The sequence below is a fragment of the Talpa europaea genome (genome assembly GCF_964194135.1).
Source record: "Talpa europaea genome assembly, chromosome: 2".
NCBI classification, from domain to species: Eukaryota; Metazoa; Chordata; class Mammalia; order Eulipotyphla; family Talpidae; genus Talpa; species Talpa europaea.
Window position 1 is genome coordinate 50,378,885 of NC_140068.1, and position 22,046 is coordinate 50,400,930.

The 22,046-nt window shown below is 35.4% G+C and overlaps 1 protein-coding gene across 2 annotated transcripts in view; it reads left to right on the forward strand.

Moving 5' to 3' along the window:
• The window catches only part of FBXL4 (F-box and leucine rich repeat protein 4), a gene marked incomplete at both ends in the record, with an annotated part of 47,960 nt that extends 38,965 nt beyond the window's left edge, over nucleotides 1-8,995 (forward strand). Inside the window, 3 exons of one of the 2 annotated variants that reach the window (XM_084228861.1) lie at nucleotides 344-415; nucleotides 4,322-4,634; nucleotides 8,832-8,995. In XM_084228861.1, coding sequence (XP_084084987.1) covers nucleotides 344-415; nucleotides 4,322-4,634; nucleotides 8,832-8,995 — 549 coding nt within the window. The remainder of the gene's footprint in view (nucleotides 1-343; nucleotides 416-4,321; nucleotides 4,635-8,831) is intronic. The other variant, XM_084228862.1, reaches the window with a different exon arrangement.
• Between the last annotated feature and the right edge of the window lie 13,051 nt (nucleotides 8,996-22,046).

Consider the following 22,046-nt stretch of genomic DNA (forward strand, 5'->3'; position numbering starts at 1 on the left):
TTTAGCTTGTCTTGTTGTTTAGTCCTAACCAGACTTTCAAATTGCTTTACCATTGGGAAATGAACTGAGAGGTCATAGGGAATGTAGGTATCTTTAGGGCATGCAAACCATATACAAAGTGACAACTTACATGGAGACTAGTAATGATTACCTTGACTCCAAGCCAATCAATGGTGGGAGCACCTGGGGACTCATTAAATGGCATTTGTGGTGTCTGTAACCCAAGGTTTTGAGCTCTGTTTCAGGAAAAGCAGTGACAGCCTTTAATGTCTAATTGACCTCTTCTCTTTTTTTCACTTTCTTTCACTTTCCATATTTTCTTTGATGTGGTCCCTGTTGGCAGCAAACAGCACTGCTCAGCATTTTGAACTTCTGTTCAGAGCTTCAACACCTCAGTTTGGGTAGTTGTGTAATGGTAAGTACTTGAAAATTCTATGTACTCAATTGCTTATTCTCTTTCTTTACATGGGTTAATTTTAATTTTATCTGACCTATCCCTTCCCCTCCCCTCACAGCTATTGTGATTTATGGTTTACTAAGGTAGACCCCACAATTAAACATTTTTTTTCAAATTGGAAAGTATGCCTTAGAAGCACTGGCATTATTTATCTGTGAGTATATTGTGATGGAAAGAGTTTGGTTCTGTCTCAAGCCAAATGGTTATCTCAAACAAGCTATTCACCTCTCTGGGTTTCTTTACAAAATAGGATGTCTGTCATACGCATGTGTCAGTAGTTCATTAAGTTTTTCACAAAGTCAATTTTAGTTTTTAAGTTCTTAGATTATTTCCTGGAAATGCTAATGTTAGTAGGTAGATTTATTTTGTTTCTTTTTTTGAGTTTTACATTCCATACTGGGTAAAATTAAAAGAGGGATAACCTGTGTTGGAACTTGAATATTTTATGAAATTTTACTGGTCCATGAAATCCAAAAGCCTAGGGACTGTTGGACTAGATAACCTTTAAAGTCCTTTCAGATTTAAAATTATGATTTTATGTGACATTAAAGAGCTCATGGGGGGCCTCCCTTGTGGCGCAAGGGGTTAAAGTACTGCACTATGAAGCAATCCACGGCCTCGGCAGCATGAGTTTGATCCCCAGCTGGCCAGAGAGCAACCCGCATGGCAAGGCGGACTTCTGTCTTGTCTGCTGCTCCCCTCAGCAGTGTATTTCAGTCAGTCTGCCTGTTCTCTTCCCTCTCTGTCTCTGGTGAATCCTCTCACCCCCCACATCTCTGGCCTGCACCCCAGCTCTTGTATGTATAAATAAATAAATCTTTTTTAAAAAAATTTTAAAAAATTAAAAGAGTTCATGGGGCAAGTTAGAACTTTTCATCTAAATTACATGATTTATAAATAGGACTGACACTCGGGGAAATAGAACTCTTATTTGTGTGTGCGTGTTTGTGAACATGTGTGTACGTACATACACTCACAGTATAGCTGTGGAGCAAGACCTTTCTCTTTCCTCCCAAGGCAGCTTCAGGTGATCCTAAACTATTCCAGTTTTTGTTCATTTATTAGGAAGATCTGAATAGGTTGTAAGATTCCAGAGAAGTATTCCTAGTATCCTATGCTTGGAATTAAAAGTCATGGTCCCTGACCTAAAATAGAGCCCATTTGAACATCTTTTAGAATTCAGCAGTGATGTCAGTGATACCTCATGAGTTGGCAGTTTAGGCTAGAGAGGACTGTTATAATGACACTTTGTCTCCAAGTCCCTATGGTTTTTAATCATTGTGGTTAGGTCTGATGAAACCCCAAGTATGGACTCAGACCCAGCCCATTCTCTGGAATCAATATCAGGGGTCTACTAAGTCAACACTAGGTTTTCTTCTAGTCAGATTCTTGCTTAACTAAGTCATTTCATGGACTCCCATTGGGTCTTTCTAGTGGAAGAGAAGAACCCCAGTGAAATTCAGTGGCAGTTTCTGTGACAACAAGACGACTAATTACTGCCCCTGGATCTTTGCTTATGGCTAGCCTGCCCTGTTTAGATTGGCAAGGACCCTGTTTAACTTTGGCTAGAGGGACATTATCATACTTTGTCATTTACCTCCATTTAAACTGAGCAACAGTTTAAATAGACCTCTGACCACAGACACTTTAGAGTTGGAATTATATGTGCATATATATATATATATAATTTTAATTAGCTATATTTTAAGTGATAATTTTCTAGTGTTGACCCATGGAATATTAGTCCTGAAAGATATTTAATTAGAAAAAGGTTTATATGGAAACAATGGAGAAGGGAATAGAGACCCCTGGCTGAAACTAAGAAATGATGCTACTCTATCTTCTTCTTGGAGTTTTCAGTGGAATTGTACAACAAAGAAACTGTTGCCTTTGCTTAAACTAATCTTTTCCAACTTCTCCTGACTGCTGAACCCATCTTCAATATTGTATCCATTAATATGTAATATAGTATAGTATGGGAAATGCTGCTTTAGAGAAATAGGCTACTTTTAAAGTATATAGTTAACAGTAAAATATTGTCACCATCGATATTAGTTTGCCAAGAAATGAAGTATAACATTGAAGTTCAGAAATACTAATATTGCCATTACTTTCATCCCTGCCCTGGAGTACTGTCCTCACAGCAGGTCCAGGTTCACCAGGACAGTAACATACACACACACCTCTTGATGGATATTTCGGTTGATACCATGTTTACCTCAGTTTCTTTCCTGTCAGTTGACCAAAAGACAGGGTGATTCACTTAATAGTTTATTTTTGACAATAAAAATAATAGCATTTAAAAAGTTTTTAATTTTTTATTTTCTAAAAAAGTGAATTGGCTGCTCTGGCAAAGCTACAGTTTTATGTTGTTCAGGTACACTCACTAAAGTCAGTAGTTGTCTCCCCAAACCTGTTTCTCATGTTTTTCTCCATGATTTTACTCTACACAGCTGGCACATAACTAGAACCTTATGAATCACCACTATATATAATCCATCAGCCCCTTGGTTCTGACTCAGAGCCCCAAATCTGTCCATTTCTCCAATTCCACTGTTATTACCTTAATCCAAGCCCCTGTCATCTTCCTTGTAGGCTAGTGCAGGCCTCTTCATTTGACTTTCTCCTCCACTCTTGCCTGCTTTACACCATTCCCAGACAGAAGCCAGAAGAGTTTTTGTTTTTATTTTAATATGAATTATATTTGTTACAAACCCTGCATTGATTTTCTTAGCCCTTAAATAAAAACCCAAACTCTCTCCTAGCCGAGTAGCTGGGCCCCTGTGTGACTTTGGCCCTCAGCACCTGTCCTCACCACTCTTGAGCTTTACCAACCTTTTTTCTTTGAATGTGACAAACTCATTCCTGGAAATGCCAACAACCACCATTTACCTCCTCCCTCAACTCCTGACACTCCGATGGCTCTCACATTAACTGTTTTATTGTTTTCACACCACCTACCACGCTCTGAATTTATTTTGCTCATTTATTTGTCTGTGTTTCCCCCAAATGTGAATAGTCTTTGCTGTTTTGATTTTCTGTTGTTCCTAGCATCTAGAGTGGTGCTGGCACACAATAGCTGAAAACATGAATAAACCAGTGAACAAAGGGAATAATCATAGAAAATGTATGCTATTTTGTTCCCTTTTTACTTGGTAGTAATTTTGATGCCTGATTATAACAAAATCAAATGAACCTCTGAAAAGAACCTCTATAAAGAAATATTAAACATATAGGCCCACAAACTGAAATATTTAATAATCCTTGACTAGTAGAGACCTCGCCTGTGATCATGAGGTAAATCATTGGACACTCCATTAGCAACATAATTTAAATTATTTCCATGCTGTATATTCAGTCCCCAAATGCATTACTTACACCCAAATTAATATCCTTATCAGTACTACCTATATTCACATGCTATTTTAGAACCTAGCAAAGTTCATACCTTTCTCAGGGAGCTCTTATAGACCCACCAAAGTTTTTTAGCCAAATATAAATAGAAGTAACTAGGCCCTGTCAAGAAGTAGCAGCAGTAAGGTCAAAATGGGTGGCTACAAGGACGCCACACAATCTTCAAATTCTTCATGAGAGACTGAGGATTTCAGACTGCTTTGGGATTTCATTCATTAATGTCCTCTATCTGGAGCTTCTGTTAAATGGATTTTTAAGTAAGTGATTACTCTTGCTGTTTTATGAAACAGTGGCAGATCTGTGAGATGAGTGGGCAGAGCTGTGTTAATGAGAATGTGGGTATGTTTACACGGAAGCAAACAATAGGAGGTGATTAAGATTGTTTTAACTTGCTCTAAACAGTTTGCATTTCTGAGCAGATGTAAAAGATTGGAATTGTTTGATTTCCAGATTGAAGATTATGATGTGATAGCTAGCATGATAGGAGCCAAGTGTAAAAAACTCCGTACTCTGGATCTGTGGAGATGCAAGAATATTACTGAGAATGGGATAACAGAACTGGCTTCTGGATGTCCACTTCTGGAGGAACTTGACCTCGGCTGGTGTCCTACACTGCAGAGCAGCACTGGCTGCTTTGCCAGACTGGCACGCCAGCTCCCAAACTTGCAAAAACTCTTTCTTACAGCTAACAGGTCTGTGTGTGATACAGACATTGAAGAATTGGCATGTAATTGTACCAAATTACAGCAACTGGACATATTAGGTAAGGATACAATATATAAATTTGTTTTAAGGTCTATTTCCTTGACATAAAAGCTAATCTCAGACTTTTTGCAAGGCAAAAAAGGAACTTCTTGAATACAATAAAAATTTTGTCCTGATAAGACCACTTGGTTTGGTAGGAAGTGCAAGATAGGTTAATTGATATGTAGAGTAATTATACATGTGCTTAAGTAAAAGAGAGGGGACAATAACAGAAATATACAGTTGAACCTTATCAGAAAGCTCTAAGTAACCATTCATTTTTGTTCTATTAAGAATAGTGAGAATTTACATGAACTGTCACAAATTCAGGATAATCCCACCCCTCCTTCCAGCCCTGATAATTCTAGCTTTTAGGAATAATTTTACCTCAAGGTATTTCCATTGAAGATTTTTTTTCAGTTCTGAAATTCCTTGTGTCCATATTGCAATTTATCAACCAGGAACCCTATAAAATTTTGGTTCTTCTTACTTTAGCCAGAAGTCAGTTGCCACACAGTTGGCACTTTGTGAGCACCAGCTCTGTGTTCACTGGTCATCTGTTAGTACTAGTAGACTAGTCTATGAACTGCTAAGTTGGTCCATAGAATAATTGTATCCTTTCCTGTTTATTAATTGTATCCTTTCCTGTATCCTTTCCTGTTTATCCTTACAACAAAAGAAATACCTGGGCCTCCCCGGTGGCGCAGCGGTTGAGCGCTGGGTTGCGAAACTGCGCTCGGCCTCTGCGGCGCCGGTTCAATCCCCGGCTGCTCCCCGGCCAACGGAGGAGGGTCCCACATGGCGCGCAGACCTCTCCTGCCGCCCGCTGCTCCCCTCAGCAGTGTACTTCGGTCCTTCTGCCTGCTCTGCTCCCCGCTCTGGCTCTGGTGAATTCTCTCACCCTCCCTCCCGCACTTCTGACTGTACCCAGTGCATGTATAAACAAAACAAGCAAACAAACCAGCAAACAAATAAATAAAAGCATGACTCTAAAAAAAAAAAAAAAGAAAGAAATACCTGAAAATTTCTTCATGTTAATGATACATTTATAAATGTTAATTATGTAGTTGCATATTACTCATTCGATGAGTAGGCAATGAATGAAAGAACAAAGAGATGACGGTTAAAAAATTAGCTAAAAAATTAGGGAGAAATTCCCGTACAGATTGGGCTAGGTACTTCATCTGTGTTATACATTCCTTGCTCGCCATTGCTCAGGGAGTTGGAGATCATTGTCTTTTCATAGACATGGTTTCTGGACTCAGCAGTTAATATATAGCGAACAGCATGGGTTCAAACCCAAGGTTTTTGGCCCTATGGTCAATGCTGTTTTTTCATAACACCACACACTCTTGCCATGCTTATTTCTTTTCATTTATAACCAACCACCTCCCCCCTTGAATTACCCTGAACCTTTTTTTTTTTTTTAAAGATTTATTTATTTATTTTTACAAGCATTGGGTACAGTCAGAAGCACGGGAGGGTGAGAGAATTCACCAGAGCCAGAGCAGGGAGCAGAGCAGGCAGAAGGCTAAGGGCAGCAGGAGAGGCCTGCGCGCCATGTGGGACACTCCTCCGGTGGCTGGGGAGCAGCCGGGGATCGAACCGGTGCTGCAGAGGCTGCGGACAGCTTCGCAACCCAGCGCTCAACCGCTGTGCTACTGGGGAGGCCCCTACCCTGAACCTTTTATAAAAGAAATATTGTGAAAAGTCCCAGGAAAAATCATGAGTTCTTAGGGAGACTGAGAATGGTTGGCCATGACCTTTAAAATGAACCAGTAATTACATCAGGTTTCACTTCAGAGGATGGAGTTATTGTTGACTACAATCTATTTTACAACTCCCCTCCTCCTTTCAACAACAAAAAAGGTCCTACACTAGAGATGGAGAGTAGCTGGTGTCTGAGGGTGATGTTACAGAATCACAAAGAAGCACTTATCCTAAAACAAAAGCACAATAATGGTGAACTTGGGGGTAAGGAAGGCTGGTTGCCAGGTCACCTAACTTCAATCTCTAAATGTTTGAATTACTAAATGTATGAATTACTAAAAGAATAATAGATAAGTATAAATGATTTCTCTTTGAAAACATTGGTAATTTTCATAAACCTAAGTACAAAGAAGTATTATGTTAAAACTAATTATAGATGGAACACGGCCATCATACAAATATATTGGAACATCTTATTTCAAATATAAAGAGCACAGTAAAATAACAATAAAAATAAGAATAAATTAATAAGGTTCCAAACCAGAGTAATGGTTCTGGGAAATTAACCATCATCTCTTTGTTCTTTCATTCATTGCCTACTCATCGAGCATGTACTGTGTTAGGCATTCTTTTAAACAGTGGGGTATAGTAGTAAACAAGATACATAGGTCCCTGCCTGAAGGAGTGTGCTGATTGAACACATGATTTTGTCATGAGTGGATAACAAAACAAAAGCACAAATTACTCTGGAAGCGTAAGACAGGGGGCCCCAGTCTAGTTCAGTTTAGTCTCTCACATCCTTCCCTAGCATTCCCTCAGGCTTGAGAAATGCCTTTTTCAGGAAACTTATTATAATGACCAGCACTGACAAATAGGAAACAATCACAACCCTAGATGACAAACAACAGATTCTGCTTAAGGTTCTCTGATCGTACATATCAAGATCAACCACACCTGCTTAATGGTGTGATTACATACATCTGAAGAGGTGTGAACCTATACCCCTAAAACACATACAGTGTTTTAAACCAGTGTTACTACAATTAAAAAAAAAAAGCCCATTTGAGTTAAGTTATGCATAAGAAGAAGGAAATTACTATGAAGATACAGGTATCGCTCTCATATCCCATGAGTAGAAGCTGGCTATTGTCAGACCTCAGGAGGAACTAGAAAAACATCGCAAAGCAGAAAGCTGTTTCCTTCCTGCATCTTCAGGCACTTTTCCCCTGCCTGCCTCTCCACCCTCTGCCACTGTACACGCTCACAGACCTTGAGAATGCTTTGGTTTTGTCTTGTTCTTTCTTGTCATATTTGCTACTTCTGCTTCTCTGGGTACCTATGGCCAAATACAACAACCCCATCCCAGTTTTCCATGTCTTAGTTCAAGGGCTCTACGGATCCTGAAAGCTTCTAGTTCTCCCCACTATCTGAAAATACAGTGTTCCTGTTGGGTATGACTTGGTGGGTTATTTTTTGTGTCTGGAAATACTCAAAAATACTTCCATTTGAATTGGCAGTGATAAGATTCCCAAAAACAAAAAATAGCTTGCCAAGTTATATCCAAAAGGAATGTTCTACTTTCAGATAGCACAGGGTTTGGGAAGGGGGAAAGGAGGAAACCTATACTGAATTGGGGCCACTCACAGATAGGGGAGCAATATAGTTTATAGCATAATTTATAGCTTCAGGACCCCATGGTGGGGGTAACAATCTTTAATACCCATCCTAGTAGAAGGGCATATGTAATGCAATTGTGATTTTTTCCCCCCAGAAAAGCTATAATTAAAGCAATGTACAATTTATAACAGATTCCATCTTAAAGCCTAGTGATACTTGGTATTTGAGTGCCTGACATGTGTCAGGTGCTTTACATATTTATATAATTTAGCTCATCTGAATACCCCATAATCACTTTTAACATAGACTAAATAGAACTCATCATCTGTCATCGGTCTTTCAGTAATACTATTTTTTTGTCCACCTTTTACTATAAAACCATGTTGTAGTTATTTGTTTTCAACTCTGGTCAGTGAGTTCCTTAAGGCAGAAAAGTGTCTTATTTATCTTTATATCTTTACTGCCTAAAACAGAAGTGTCTACAGGTCAGTTTCTTAGTAATTGTATCATTTGAATTAGAGGTTGAATCATTGTAAGTATTGCTGCCTGTTTTGACCCATAGGTTAAGGAAAATGAGATGTGCAAACCTTTTGAACTGGGGTGAGAGAAATAGAAAATTCTGGATGAGTTGATTGGAAAGGGTAGAAGGTGAGAATGAAGATAGGGAGTAGAGTTTTGATAAAATTGAGGTCCTAGATGTCAGACTGGCTGGGAAAATTCAGTTTATCTTTTTTTTACAGGATTATTTCAATATGAATTTATTTTTAAGAAATGTTTTTAATTATTAAATGGCAATTCAAGTGTATTTCAAATAATGAATAATAATGAACCCTTTATCAGGGCATTCTATAAATGATATATTCAAGATGTTTTGTTTTGTTTTAAACAGGAACAAGAATGGTAAGTCCGGCATCCTTAAGAAAACTCCTGGAATCATGTAAAGATCTTTCCTTACTTGATGTGTCCTTCTGTTCTCAGATTGATAATAGAGCTGTGCTGGAGCTCAATGTGAACTTTCCAAAAGTATTCATAAAAAAGAGCTTCACTCAGTGACTTAATATATGTTCTGTAATAGAATTAATGTGCTTTTGCAAGCTCTTATTTTGGGGTTGGACTTGTTCAGTCCTAGGAAGACATTTGTAGATTTTAAAGAAATATATGAATTTTTTCATTGAATCAAGTAAAAATGTCAAGAAATGTTTTCACAAAATGTTACAAGCACTTTTCTTCAAGAATGTGTGAGTGGCTGATAGTATTTTTACCTTATGTTAATCAGTGATGATATGCTTTAGTCAGTAATTACATGTTTAGCAAAAAGAGTAATATGGAACTGTTTTAACTTATTTTTAAAGGAACACTGAGCAATAAACTATCATGATATTTATGCAAAAAATAAAATTAATTTTTCATACATTCATGTAAGGACGTCTTATTAATAAGTCTTATGACTTTGTCAGTGTTTTCTTTGGTAGGTACAAAATTGACAGTTAATTGGAGAGTGTTTATTTTTTTTTCTGTTACTGATTTTATAATACATTAAATCTTCAATTTGAAAGTGTTTAGTTTTTCTTTTTTTAATTTATCTATGCATACAAGACCTGGGGCACAGGCCAGAAATGTGGGGGGTGAGAGGATCCACCAAAGACGGAGTGGGGAACAGAACAGGCAGATTGACTGAAATACACTGCTGAGGGGAGCAGCAGGCAAAACAGGAGAGGTCTGCTGCACCATGTGGGCTGCTCCCTGGACGGCTGGGGATCCAACTCATGTTGCAGAGGCTGCGGATTGCTTCATAGTGCGGTGCTTAACCCCTTGCACCACCAGGGAGAGGCCCGTGTTAGTTTTTCTTTTATATATATATATATAAATATATATATATATATATATATATATTTATTTATTTATTTATTTATTTATTTATATTTATTTTAAAATAAATATATAAGTCCTTAAAGCAGTGAATTTATACACATGTTCAAAAATGAGCAATTTATGCTTGATGTTTTCTCCTCTCAGGTTATTCCCCGTAAAATTTCCCACCACCAATTCATCCGTACACCATCACCATAGTCTTTTGTGCTCTTCCCTCCCCTGATTTGATCACTCTACCTCCCTCTCCCTTGCAGAATGTCTCTGATATATGGTTTCCTGCTCATTTTTTAAAATTTATTATTATTGTTAGAAAATGTTTAGTTTTTCCACATTTCTTGTGGTATTTTTATTTTACTATGGAATAAAACTAGTATAAAAATATGGGCACGGGTGCCTCCCTGGTGGCACAAGGGGTTAAGACACAGCCACTGCAGCATGAGTTCAATCCCTGGCCAGGGAGGTGATCCACATGGCACAACAGACCTCTCCTATCTCACCCGCCGCTCCCCTCAGCAGTGTATTTTAGTCAATATGCCTGTCCTGCTCCCCACTCTGTCTCTGGTGAATCTTCTCACTCCCCACATCTCTGGCCTACACCCCAGCTCTTGTATGCATAAATAAATGAATCTTTAAAAAAATAATATGGGCATCATTAAGAACAAGAGTTAAACAACTGAACAATATAACTTTCAAATTGTTAAGCAGTTACCTTAAAATTTTCACAGAGGGAAAAACTTAAGATTTCTAAGTTATATGTAGGTTTTATTTGTTATTTTCTTCTGTAGCCCAGCAACTTAAATAATTAGAAATCTGCTAGAAAATAGAAAACAAGCAAACAAGCAAACATTGTTTTATTAAATAGTGAATTTATTTAGTTCTGCTGCTAAGAAAGTTGACAGAAAAATATTTTATATCATAAAAGACAGCTATTTTGAATAACAAACTAATACTAAGTGTGTAGTGTCAAAAATTCATTATCTTATACAGGACAAAATGTTAACCTCAAACACCTGCAGATCCCAGAGAGATCCTGTGGACACATCTGGCCTCTAGCCAGATGTGGCTATTTTATTTCATTTCAGTTAACTTAAATTACAAGTTTTATTTGTCAGTTGTGTAAATCACATGTTAAATGTTCAGTAATTATCTGAGACTAGAGTTATACTGGGTAGCACTACTCTAGAATTTCTTGTCTTATAAGTTGTAGTCATCTAAGAAAAAGCTTATTGAGTTAAAAAATAGCGCAGTTAATATGTTAATCTCTATGCAATGTTTGAGGATACTCTCAACAATAAATATATGAAAACATTTTCCCCCTAAAGTCCTTAAAGTAGTGAATTTATACACATGGCAAATAGTAGGCATCCAGTATTTGTTGAATAAGAATATGTCATTGATTTAAGTCATATGAGAAATTTTTAAAAATGTAAATGTTATAAATTATTACTAGTAGTACTGTGTTTATTCTTTTATAGAATATAAAGAGTGCAATATTGTGACATTTAAAATATAAAGATATTAATACAGTTTCTTCCCTGTAAGAAATCATCTGTGCAAGTATTGTCCTGGTGCTATGTCCCACCCTGTCTTTTTTTTGACAGCAGAAGCATGGGGCAGTTTGAGAGGGTTTGGTTATCCTCCATTGTTATCTTCTTATCCTTGGATTGTCTTTTCACTCACAGATATATGTAAACATTTTAAATGTTTTATTCATAAGATCTTTCAGGAAGATGACATGTATAATTTGACTACCAACTACTGAAGTAATACTTATAAGTTAGCAGCTGACATTGAGTTAATGCTTACTTTGTACCAGGCACTCTCTCATGCAATTTGCATTTTCTAACTTACTCCTCACAACAGCCTTACACAATAGATACCATTACTCCCATACACAGATGAGGGAACTGAAGCAAAGAAAGAGTAAGAAATTTACTTGTGATCCAAAAACTGTTAGTGGCAGAGCCAGCATACACACAAATTGTCTGACTTTAGAAGTATTGCACTCAGCATGTGCTTTAAGTGTTCAGGGTGGCTCCTGGTTCTCGAACTGAGGTCAACAAACATTTTTTTGTCAAGGGCCAAAGAGTAAATATTTTAGACTTTGCTGGTTAAGAGACAAAATTGAGATTATTACAAAGGTACTTATATAACTAGAGGGAAAATGAATTCCCACCAAATTTTTATTGGTAGAATTTAAAATATAACAATACAAAAATTGAGACTAACTTTTGTAATACAGTTCTACTAATGATAAAAAAATAAATATTTTTAGGGGGGGATATGTTTTCACTTAACTTTAATTCAAAGTATTTCCTGTCATCAAAACTGATTATTGGTATTCATCTGTTGATACCTAGTAAGATTGTACATGTTTTTTCTTGGAAAATGCCTTTTTATACAGATAGGTATTGCCAGATACTTAATATGCGAGAATATGAATTTATTGAGCATAGCTATCAATTGGAAGGCATTGATAAAATCCTATTAGATTCTTTTGATGTTTTCCTTTTAGCATGTTACTATGTTGCAAATTAATCACTTACAGTTGTTAAGTGGAAGTTCCTCAACTGCATAATTGAATAATGGATTTTGAAAAACGGAAATTTCCTTTACACTTAAATTGAGCTTCAGGGCCTCCCTGATGGTGCAAGAGGTTAAGCAATGCACTATGAGGCAATCCATGGCCTCTGCAGCATGAGTTCGATCCCCAGCCATCCAGGGAGCAACTCACATGGGGAGGCAGACCTCTCCTGTCTCGCCCGCTGTTCCCCTCAGCAGTGTATTTCAGTCTGCCTGTTCTGTGCCCCACTCTGTCTCTGGTGAATCCTCTCACCCCCTGCATCTCTGGCCTGTACCCCAGCTCTTGTATGCATAAATAAATAAATTTTAAAAAATTGAGCTCCAAAAGAACATCACTGGACCTATAGTTTAAACTGATAATATGCTGTAAATTCATGTGAGAATAGAGATCTTGCTTCTTGTCTTTTAATCACACAGGAAGACTATAAAGTACTTGACATTACTTTGTGATTCAAAAAATGTTACTTATTATCAAAATTATTTAGTGTGCTTCACATATAAACACCATTTCATTGGTTCCATCCCTAAATCTTCTAATTCAGAGGAATTTTCATTTTAATGAATAGTTAGGTGATGCTTATGCTGCTGGTCACATGAGCTCCCCTTGAGTCTGAAGTGTTTTCCTGAAACATATAAATCCTATATGCAATGGGAAGAATTGTCCCCATTTTGGATTGAATTAGTTTCAAAACATTGTAAAAGTTGAAACAAAAGCTAAATTCTAAAGCTATTCAACATTCTGTAATTTAGTAGTTGAGGAAATTTCTTGTTTAGAAAAATTTCAGTATCCCATCTAAGTTCACAAATTCACAATAATTCACCCCTGTTAAGCTGGAAAACTGCTTTGTGTTAGGGCAAATCAGAATATTCAGCTTTTCTGTCAAAAGATATGGATCTGATAATAGTTAAATTGAGTTCATTATTGACATTACAGTGCAATAACACAAAATTGAATCAAATATATTCCACAAAGTACTTACTGATGAATAATACAGTAAATAACCATGGATTTTAAACACTACATTTTTCACAAGCTTTGTAAATTTGACCAAATAAGCTTGTTTTGTTGTTCTACACATTCATTTTTTTACCACACCATTTGTAACACATCTTAGCAGATTCTACTTTAGATTGTACTGAATTCATGTTTTCTTCTTAGAAAATATTATTGCCTATAATTCTTCTACACAGACTATTCATAGAAACTAACTCTTCAGTCACTTCAACCTTGGCATTGACTCATCAAATAAACAACAATAACTAGGCAGTATCAGTAACATCTGTTGACTCATCTAGAGCCAAGGAAACCACTCAGAATCATTTGCCTGTTTTTTTTTTTTTTTTATTGACTATTGATGTTGTTCCCAGTGTTCTCAATTCTTTGAGCAACTGTTCTTGCCAAATGTCTAATTTAATAGTTTTAAGCAAGTTTACATTGGACACATTTCTTTAGTGGTGAACCAAAAGTAGCTTAATTAACTTACCATTGGTAAAAGGCTTTGCTTGCTTGGCTAACAAATGAGCTACTCAAACTTTGGCTGTAGCTTTATTTTTATTTTTTGTTTCTGTAAATAAATTCTGCCATGATGAGATACCTTGTTTTAAATTTTCTGATTTTTCTGGCCACTGCATTCCTTTGAATTGAAAATACTGTGGTGAGTGCTTACTCTGGTAATTCCAATATATTATAGTATTTATGAATAACAAGTGTCCTTGAATGTTAAACACAAAGCATTTGCCATCTAATTCAATGACAAAATAATCCTTACTCTACTGTGCCTTAAACAGATGACACTTGATGTCTGCTTTTCTCCTTTTTCTGTTCTGACATTAAGAATATGCATTAGTAATAAAAACTTTTCAAGATACTGTGGTATAACAATGTGTGGTTTCAAAATGCTGGTAGTTATAGCAGTGCAAAATGGAAAACATCACTCTTGCACCTATTCAACTCTGCCATTATAGTGTGGAAGCAACCATATGCAATATATAAGTAATGAGTACAGCTATGTTCCAATAAAATTATTTGTGGATGCTAAAAGTTGAACTTCATATAATTTTTACATGTCATGGAATATTTTTATTTTTCATTTTAGCCACTAGAAAATGTAAAAGCTACTTTTAAGGGGCAGGATGGATTTGGCTTGTAGACTCAATTTTTGACTTACAGATCTTGTCAACGAACCCATGCTTGCCTATTCTATATGCAAATTTGTTCTCAGCCTTTACCTTTTTAATTTTACCATTTGGATATTAAAATGATATGCACATATATTGTGAAACAGTCACATTCAAGCTAATTAACATCTATTCAGAAAGTTACTAATTTTTGTGTATAGTGGCTCTTAAGATCTACTTTCATAGCAGATTTCAAGTGTACAATATAAAAAATTGCTAGCTATAATTACATTGTTGTATGTTAACTCTCCAGAACTTATTTATCTTTCATAACTGAAACTTTGTACCTTTGGGCCAACATCTTCCCATTCCCCTTCCCCGTGGTGACTACCATTATACCCTATGCTTCTATGAACTTGATTATTTCAGATTCACATATAAAAGATTTTGAGGTGTTTGTCTTTGTGTGAAATTTATTTCACATAGCATCGTGTCCTCCAGGTTCATCCATACTGTTGCAAATAGCGGTATTTCCATCTGAAGTCTGAATAATTCTCCTTTACAAAAATAATATCTATATATAGATAAATCATGTATATATAAAGGCAGTATATATTTAATAGGTGTGTATATATAATGTATATATAAAGTATATATAAAGGCGGTGTATATTTAATGCGTGTGTGTATATATAAAGGCAGTATATATTTAATGGGTGTGTGTATATATATATACATGCACACACACATTTGTGTTATGTGTGTAAATATATTTAATCTATTGACAGACAATTGGTTTTTTCATATCTTGGTTTATAGTGGAGTGCTAAATGTTGTAATGCAGATATCTCTTTGAGATCCTGATTTCATTTTCTTTGGATATCTACCCAGAAGTGATGTTGCTGAATCATACAGTATTTCTAATTACAATTACTACAATTATTTGAGGCCCTGCCATGCTCCTTTTCATCATGGTTATACCAGTTTACATTCCCACCAATAGTGTACAGTTTCCTTAATGAGAGGATTTATGTAGATTACTCATTAAAATTTGAGGCCAAGTGACCCATTGTCATTAGCATTGTCAATGGACTTGATTTTTTAAATAATTACTTTAGCATTTTGGCAAGGTAAATTATCTTCCCAGTGTTGGTAATAGGTAAGGTATGTCCCTGACTGTTTCTGAGAGAATCCTCTCAATAGCTCTGAAATAAGACCCTAAAACACATAAAATGCAGCAAAACACTTAGAAGTTAGTATTTATTTACTTCCTTTGCAGTTATTAGTTTTGAGCCCATATGTAGCAAAGAAAAACTGATTTCTTTAAGAAATATTGTTATTCTTTGGTGTTTCCCAGGAACTAACTAAAGACTGAAAACTCATATACTCAACAGTAATAATACTAAGGAGTCAATAAAAATGACATTTAGTTACCATGTGTATTAATGTTTGACTTTTTTTTTACTTTAAAGTATTAAAGGATGCCTTCTACTGAAAGTTATTTTCATTTTCAAAGCCATTAATTACGCATTTATCATCATTGCATTGTTTTTCACCTTTAGCACATTTAATATTGATACTTTAGAAGAACTTTTTTAGTCACTCTGAAAATATTGCCAATGACCCTTAACAAAATGTTAGCTATTACCAAAAAACCTATCTATCATTTTATCAATATACTTGCAGTTTAGTTCTCTAGAAGTACATAAGTGTCAGCAAGCAAAGAAAGTAGTTATTGGCAATAATGGCTACAAGTAAAAAGGGAAAATATACCTAAGTAAGAGATCATGATTTATTACACGTTTTAATAAATATGGATAGAGGCCAAGATTCTGCCTTTGGCTCAGCAGAAAGTATATTTTAAGATTTTTACCACTGAGTCTTAATATTTGGTTTTCATTTTTATACAGATGAATACTCCTAATGGTTTATTTGATTACATTTTGAATGAAAAAATAATTATTTTCAGAGGAAGGAAGATTTTTATCAATGTATTTGGTAAAGTAATTTAGTGCAGTCATAGCTATAAAGTTTTTAAGGAAAAATTTAAAAGCAAAGCAGTCATATGATTAGATAAATTGACTAGATTACACCATAATGCAACAGATCTTTGTTACCAATGAGAATCTCTACCAATAACTGATTAAGATGTTTTAAATTTTATTTCTATAAAATGTTCATTGTCTATGGTTTTTATGGTTTGTATTATTCTGTAATTTAGAATAACAAGATAAACTTGAGTGTCTTATGAGCTCATTTTCAAAACTGACCATTTCAGAACAGTGCTGAATATAATGGAAGGTTTGAGTAAACAGGACTGTGTCACAATCTTTTTGAAATTAGACCAGGGTAAGCCTGCAAGATGAGCTACAGTTCATGTACTGAGCACCAGCAATCCATGCTCATACTATATGATGTCAGCTTGGGCATGTTTTAAGCTCTAAAATTATGTAAGTCTGCAATTAATCTGTAAACTACATTCATATTGTTATTCACTTCTTTCTACGTTCTTAGTTATTCCCCCCAAATTTTTGTTTGTTTGATGTTTGATTAAAGCTTGTTTTGGTTAAAACTTACTTAAAGCTTCAGTTACTTAAAACGAAGTTTGATACAGTGTTTTTCTACCTTGATTCATGGTATCATGTTTACATTTGATTTTTATAAAAGCAAATTCATTACTAATCAGGTCCTAAGTTGTTCCCCTGCTTGTGGTCTTATCACACTAGATAAGACACATTCATCATCCATTTAGTTAACAATATATATTGATTACTATATTTTGACATCTGTTTACAAGATACTGGTAAGTGGGGGATTCTGGATTTATAGAATGCATTTAAATAATTACTGAAATACTTACATGCCAAGAAAAGATTATGTGGTGAAACAAGCACAGGGTATAATGAATTCAACAAAGTCAAACAGGTTTCTTTAAGGCTGACTCCAGACCTTTAATATGCTTATGGACACTGTGGAGGTGTATAGTTTTCCACAATTTTCTGTGGAATGTCTATCAACATTTCATGGAAACTTTAGTTCCTCAAAATAGTTCGGATAATATATATAAAAAGGTCTTTACTACAGTATTTTTAGTACACTTGCTAAAGAGTACATTGCAATTTGTTTCTAATAAAAATATTTTTAATTAGTGGTTTTAGAAGACTAGGAAGTTAACTAGACACTGGTGATGTGACTTGAAAAAATATTTCTGAGCATGAATACTTTTTATTTTGGCCTATAATTTCTAATTTATTTTGTATTCATAGATTAGATTTTTAGAATAGTATTTCCTTTTGCTATCCTAAAATTCTGTGAAATATGAATCATAGTCTAGTCAGTGGGACTGCCTGAAGGAGCTGCTGTATCATCTGATGATTTTAATATTTGTTCTTAGGATTTCACTGTTTGTATGTTGTGCTAATCCATATACTATTCTAATCATCAATTGTGTAATTAAAATGTAGAGATTTTAAGTTAATTTCTGATCAGTGACTATTTAAAAATGTTTAATATGAAATTTTTAAAGGTATAGAAACATCAATTTATTCCTAGCATCTGTTTTGCCAAAGTCTGTCAATGCATAAAGGAACTAATCATTATGAGACTCATCTTCCCAGCAGATACTTTTATGTTAATGTTAATTATGTATGTAGTCATTGATCCATATATAAATTCATATATACATAGATATGAGAGTGAGAACGTCGTGGTTTTTTTCATAGTGGGAAGTTAAATTTCTGCAATGCTGTCTCTATAATATTTATAAATTGCTCTCAGATTATAATAAAAGCTAAAAATTGCTAATACTAACTCAAATTTTGGCATAACATTTTTCTTACTTGAGATATTTTTGCTGACAGATAACCTAATAAAGAACTAATGGTGCTGAAGTCTTTCCTTTGTTTTAAAAGTCTTAAAAGTAATTCTATTCAGCAAAACCTAAAACATTAATAGCTATAATCAGAAATGTTTGTGAAGATAAAAGCTTAAAAAGTATGTTATTCCTAGAATCTGTTATCCTTTACCATTTGTCAGCAGTATGTCTCACCATATATATCTACAAGAGGAGGCTATTGGTGCACTATTCTGCTTCTGATTTCCCAGCACTACTTATGTTTGTCAAAATCAAGGGTCTTATTTCCTACTCTGGTGCATCAGTTTTCCCAGGGTCTGGAGTCTTAGCAGAGCAGGATTCCTGGAGCCTCAAACATTAAAGGTGAAATTTTAAGCCTAGCAGTACATTTATAATTGTTTGAAGACCAACTCTCTGGTGTGGGGGATAAACCCCTGTTTATACTGCTTTGTAAATACTCCCACTGGCTGATTTCAAGCTCTCAACATGAAGTGACTCAAAGCTGAATTGGGATAAGATGCAAATATTTTGCTCAGTGAGTTGATAAGAACTAATTCCAGCTCCCCACTGCCAGAAGAAGTTACTAAAGATTTCTGGGAAATAGTCATAATAAACTATAGCTAGTTTTCCTTCAAAGGTGATACTAGTTAAGTCAAATCTGTGAAATTATTCCTTCCACTGAATACATTAAAAGAATTAAATTTTCCTAAACTGATATCCAGAAATCATTAGTAGGAAAATTATGAGGTGGGAAAATTTTGAAAAAACCTATCAGGAGTTAATTATTTTTGCTGATGGAAATCTGACACTGGTCATATAAAATTTTAGAGCATTTTATTTGTGGGATTATAATTTTTAAAAAATCTCCCTATATTTTCAGGAACTGTGAAAATTATATCCCCAGATAAATTGTGACATTTCCTTTCTGCATGTTGGTGCAATTTTATATTATGAAATTGTCATGTAGATTAATTACACCTATTTTCCAAACATAAATGACCATAGCTCATTTATGTACCAATCACATAACAAACTCTGAACTGCATAAAACATTCTATCACTAATGTATATGCAGGCACATTAATAAGATATTTACACATTATTATAACAGATTCTTGGCTTGGGAACTTCAGAGTGTTAATTTTTGATATCTTTCTGCTTCAGGTACCAGATTTTTGGTCCAGATTTGAGAGCACTTATGCATTCACATTTATCAGGCTACAGTGAATACCAACCTCAAAAATTTCAGTGGCTTTCAATAATGTTTCTCAGTTGTATGACCTGTTGGCTGCTCTGGGTTGATTGCTGTCGCTGCTCTCCAGCATGTGGGTCAAGTTCAGGTCTCCATCCAAGACCAGGCTGAAAGAGAAGGCTGGATGTCCCCTTGTATGGCAGAGGGCAATGATACAAGAGAACTAGCATCAACATGGACTGCATCTAGACTGTGTAAGTGCATTTATGCTTATCAAGTCTGTTCACACTCTGCTAGACCAAACAATTAATGTGGGCAAGCCAGTCACTGGCAAGAAGACTGTTCTTCCTACAGGGAATCACTATAAGTCACAGCCAAAGGGGTTGGGAGCAAATAATTCTGAACAAAAATACCCCAGGTGTCTCAATGTACCACAAATGTTTGAATTCACTATGAGTAGTCAAAGTATGTTAAAAATAAAAAAAAATGGTTTTTAAAAGTATGTAAAAATAACACTAAAGGAAATTAAAAAAGTATTACTGATTATGTAGGTTTAAGCTCAAAAATTTTAGGTGGACTCGCACTCCTGTATTTCATTTTGTGGAAAACAAATAGATTTCCCCAAATATTACTATCACCTCATTCTATAGGAAATATGATAATACTTCTATTTCTAGAAATGTTCCTAGATCACTGATGGTGCAGTAATAGAAACAACAGAGAGTAACAGGAGTCATACGGAATCTTCAGTCTGTACTGTGCTACTCTTTGGTTGTTAATAAGCTTTTCTGAGTCTCAATTTTCTAAACTGTGAAATAAAGTTGTTCCATTTTATTAGGAAGCCCAGAGGTCATCCGTACTATAAAGCTTTCATTATAATGCTTTTTTATTGTCTAGTGCTTTTTTATTAACGACAATAAAACTTTTTTTCACATTAACACATTTAATTTTTACAATTTTTGAGGTAGTATTTTATTTTTTAAAATTAATTTTTTTTAGTTTTTTACATCATTGTTCTTTTTTATTTTATTTTTAAAAGATTTTTATTTATTTATTATTTATACAAGCACTGGGTACAGTCAGAAGCGCAGGAGGGTGAGAGAATTCACCAGAGCCAGAGCGGGGAGCAGAGCAGGCAGAAGGACCGAAGTACGCTGCTGAGGGGAGCAGCGGGCGGCAGGAGAGGTCTGCGCGCCATGTGGGACCCTCCTCCGGTGGCCGGGGAGCAGCCGGGGATCGAACCGGCGCTGCAGAGGCTGTGGGCAGCTTCGCAACCCAGCGCTCAACCGCTGCGCCACCAGGGAGGCTCTCATTGTTCATTTTTAAACAATATTTGCTTCCCTCCACTCCCTCAGGTGTAGTCCCCATAGTTTCCTTCACCAATGCACCCGTGCACCATCACCTTAACCCCCTGTGCTCCTCCCTCCCTCTGATCCCTCTTCCTCCTCCTCCCCTGCAGGATGTCTCCGATTTAGAATTGGATGACAATGAAACTTTATTATAGTTTATATATATATATATAGAATATGTGTATATATATATATATAGTTTAACTCATTGTTTTTCTTAGAATTATGGCAGAGCAATGCAATTTTAATTTTCTTTTATTCATATCTCACCCTATTTAAAAGTGGATTTGAGATAAAGTAATAGGATACAATCCTCCTTGTTATTAATATTAATAATCAAACTAATATTCTTCTCTTACTCTGATATTTTCTGGTTTAAACATCATTCAATGTAAGAATCATCATTGAGGAGCTTGTTTAAAGTGTAAATTCCCAGGTGCCAAAATTCCTGTAGGGTCTGAGAGTAGATACAAGCACCCCAGCTGCCCAAACTAGTCTACATAGTACAAACCCTGTAAATTATTATGGTGGTAATAAAATGAAACCCCACATACTATGAGACTATATACTTAGTATAATAATTTAAAATAAGTTGTTATTACCATGTTTCCCAGTTATGCATTCTTTATTTGGTGTTTGCATTTTGTCTTCCTGAATTTAAAATGTTTGTTACCACATTTAGTGTGTTGGACCTCTGTAGATGATGGGATTATATTCATTTATAAATCTTAGAATTTGAGGAAATCAAAATGTCTTAATATTCCTTTGAAGTGAAAGTGCTTGGATTAGTACTGTGATCTGTATGCATTTTCTAAATGCATGTTCTAAAGTCCTCTCAGAATGTTACAAAATTAAAATTACTTTTAGATTATTATACCCAGTCTTCCTGCTTCTTTCCTTGTTTCCTTACAATCTACCCTCCATAGTGATAGTACTCCTTTTAAAATATACTCAGAGCATATAATTTCTCTGCTTAAGTCCCTCTGCTATGTAAACCAAACACTTATTCTGGCTACCTGCAGAATCTATTTTCCCAGCTTTTCTCTTACCCTTTAAAACTGGCTCCTTGGGCCTCCCCGGTGGCGCAGCGATTAGCACTGGGTTGTGAAGCTGCCCGCAGCCTCTGCAGTGCCGGTAA